The sequence below is a fragment of the Telmatherina bonti genome, assembly GCF_933228915.1.
Source record: "Telmatherina bonti genome assembly, chromosome: 13".
Classification (NCBI taxonomy): Eukaryota; Metazoa; Chordata; class Actinopteri; order Atheriniformes; family Telmatherinidae; genus Telmatherina; species Telmatherina bonti.
The window spans coordinates 24579101-24582568 of NC_136611.1; the positions used below are offsets into that span (position 1 = coordinate 24579101).

Consider the following 3468-nt stretch of genomic DNA (forward strand, 5'->3'; position numbering starts at 1 on the left):
TCAAAATGTTCTTATTTATTGAGCCCACGTTTCTTACTTGTTAAATTACATAATGTTTGCACATTATACACACACACACACACACACACACACACACACACACACACACACACACACACACACACACACACACACACACACACACACAAGTATATTATATATATATATATATATTTCTAATGCAATGCAAACAAGCGTGGAGGTGAATACGGCAGAAGCTGTTGTTTCCTCTACGCTGGAGTGTCAACGTTCAACCTTTAGGGGGCAGCAAACTCCGCTGCTGTGTTTACAACAGGAGCAGAAGAAGAGCAGTTAGGACACGGAAGCAGGACAAGACGACTCGTCAAACCCTCGAACCTGTCGACTTTCGTTTGTCAACGCGGATTGTGCTTGAGTCTAAAGGAGAGCCGGATTAATTTAGACATATTTAAACTTCGTCGGTGTGTGTTTGCAGAAGTCACAATGAAGGTGGCATTTTGGGTATTTTCCATATTTCTGTGCTGCTGTTTGGTCACAGGTAAATACATTTTTTTTATCGCTTTAATTAGCCTTCCTGTTTTAGGAATATTATCCTTTGTAATTTAAGTAATCATTTAGTCACTAACAGCTATACTTTAAAGCGACACTTTCTGTAGTCGTCTCACCATTTAATAATGAATTGAAATCATAATAATTTTATTTGAAAGTGACAAACCCATGCTTGTTATGTATAAACTGCGAAAACAAACCCTTAATGTGTGTGTATGTGTGTATGATGTCGCTATTTTGGATATAAAAACAGGACCAATAGACAATTTAAGTAGAAAAGGTAGGTAAATACAGCAGGTTGAGACACACTTGAGGCCTGAGGCAGGCTGGTCCTTAGCTTGGTAATCCGGCCTTCATAAATAAAGCTGTAAATCTTCGCTACAATATTCATCATGTTTTACTATACAAAGACTTCTAATGTCCTCAAGAGGTACACCTTTAAAAAATCTGCTAGAGACGTGCCTTAACTTCTAGCCATTTTTTTTTTTAGACATTTATATGATCAGAGCGGAGAGGAACTCAAGAGGAAATTGCGCCACATTGTATGATAATTTTAATAATAAAAAGCAAGATAAAGCTGTGGTTTAAAATTAAGTATTATCCAGCTTGTAAAACAAACTCATTTGCTTACTTCTAAACTGTTTTCCAGTGTATGAAGGGTTTTTCCTTTTTATAATGGTATGTTTCAAATGAATGTGATTATTACTCCAGTTTTATTTATGAGGGAGTCTGTGACTTTGGGGGGTCTGCTGAGGTGTTGCAAGGGGGATGTCAAATAGTTTGTTTTTAAACTTCATTTTTATTTTCACAAATATGATTTTTTTATACACATACTTACAAAACCAATGTATTGCTTTTAATGACTAATTATTGGCAGAATATGTTATCTTTCAGTGAGATCTGCACACATTGAGTGAGGTATAAGAGTTTTTCACTTACTGTAAGAGACTAGCCTAGATCACTGCCTAAAGATTTTTGCACACAGACACAAACACACACACACACACACACACACACACACACACACACACACACACACACACACACAAAGGTTGACTGGCCCGTTTTGCTTTTGTGGCAGCCATGAAGCTGCATGTTGTTTTCAGTGCAAGAACTGACAAGCATTTCTAATGACAAACTTGGAATGTTAGTGTTTTATTATAAGGTTTTGCATTATACCTTTACATGTAATTTACATTCCTGCTATTGATTGGGTTTCATATTAATTGAGTCGGGACTGCACAAATACAGACGGAACATTTAACATTTTGCCATTAGAAAATAAGGTGCGGACAAGCAACGTGTCCCATGCAACACCTCACATTTCAGAATTAAGATGTACATAAACGACATTCATGGAAATGTATTATGAGATTTGATGATGTGCTTCTGTATGTGGGCTTCACTCTTACTTTTCTTTTTTACAGGAGCCTCTGTTGGTAAAAATATGGACTTAAAAGACAAAGATCAGAAACCACCAGCCAGACCAGCAAAGGACCAAAATCAGCCTGACATACCCAAACAGCCTAAAGATGAGTCTGGAAAGTCTGGGGAGCCTGATTTAAACACCAATCAGAAACCAGAAGTCACACCAGTAAAAGGCCAAAATCAGCCTGACATACCCAAACAGCCTAAAGATGAGTCTGGAAAGTCTGGGGAGCCTGATTTAAACACCAATCAGAAACCAGAAGTCACACCAGTAAAAGGCCAAAATCAGCCTGACATACCCAAACAGCCTAAAGATGAGTCTGGAAAGTCTGGGGAGTCTGATTTAAACACCAATCAGAAACCAGAAGTCATACCAGTAAAAGGCCAAAATCAGCCTGACATACCCAAACAGCCTAAAGATGAGTCTGGAAAGTCTGGGGAGTCTGATTTAAACACCAATCAGAAACCAGAAGTCACACCAGTAAAAGGCCAAAATCAGCCTGACATGTCCAAACAACAGAAAGATAAGTCTGGAAAGTCTGGGGAGTCTGATTTCAACACTAATCCAAAACTAGAAGTCACACCAGTAAAAGGCCAAAATCAGCCTGACATACCCAAACAGCCTAAAGATGAGTCTGGAAAGTCTGGGGAGTCTGATTTAAACACCAATCAGAAACCAGAAGTCACACCAGTAAAAGGCCAAAATCAGCCTGACATGTCCAAACAACAGAAAGATAAGTCTGGAAAGTCTGGGGAGCCTGATTTAAACACCAATCAGAAACCAGAAGTCACACCAGTAAAAGGCCAAAATCAGCCTGACATACCCAAACAGCCTAAAGATGATTCTGGAAAGTCTGGGGAGTCTGATTTAAACACCAATCAGAAACCAGAAGTCACACCAGTAAAAGGCCAAAATCAGCCTGACATACCCAAACAGCCTAAAGATGAGTCTGGAAAGTCTGGGGAGTCTGATTTAAACACCAATCAGAAACCAGAAGTCATACCAGTAAAAGGCCAAAATCAGCCTGACATACCCAAACAGCCTAAAGATGAGTCTGGAAAGTCTGGGGAGCCTGATTTAAACACCAATCAGAAACCAGAAGTCATACCAGTAAAAGGCCAAAATCAGCCTGACATACCCAAACAGCCTAAAGATGAGTCTGGAAAGTCTGGGGAGTCTGATTTAAACACCAATCAGAAACCAGAAGTCATACCAGTAAAAGGCCAAAATCAGCCTGACATACCCAAACAGCCTAAAGATGAGTCTGGAAAGTCTGGGGAGTCTGATTTAAACACCAATCAGAAACCAGAAGTCATACCAGTTAAAGGCGAAGAAAATACCAATCAGGATCCTGGTGTCAATGCCAGTGAGGATGATCTCAAAAACAAAAAAAAACAGCAAGCTAAAGAAGAAAAAAGTGAAGAGAAATTCAATCCAAATGGAATGATTGAGGAGGAGGAAAGCAGCCCATTTCTTTGCTTACCTTGTTTTTACTGCTGTGTTGGTTGCAG

The 3468-nt window shown here is 39.3% G+C and overlaps 1 protein-coding gene across 1 annotated transcript in view; it reads left to right on the forward strand.

The window, feature by feature from the left end:
• Nucleotides 1-326: 326 nt before the first annotated feature.
• The window catches only part of LOC306764517 (uncharacterized protein), a gene marked incomplete at its 3' end in the record, with an annotated part of 4550 nt that continues 1408 nt past the window's right edge, over nt 327-3468 (forward strand). The window contains exons 1-2 of the mRNA XM_079251692.1: nt 327-517; nt 1956-3464. Coding sequence (XP_079107818.1) covers nt 463-517; nt 1956-3464 — 1564 coding nt within the window. The 5' untranslated portion in view covers nt 327-462. The remainder of the gene's footprint in view (nt 518-1955; nt 3465-3468) is intronic.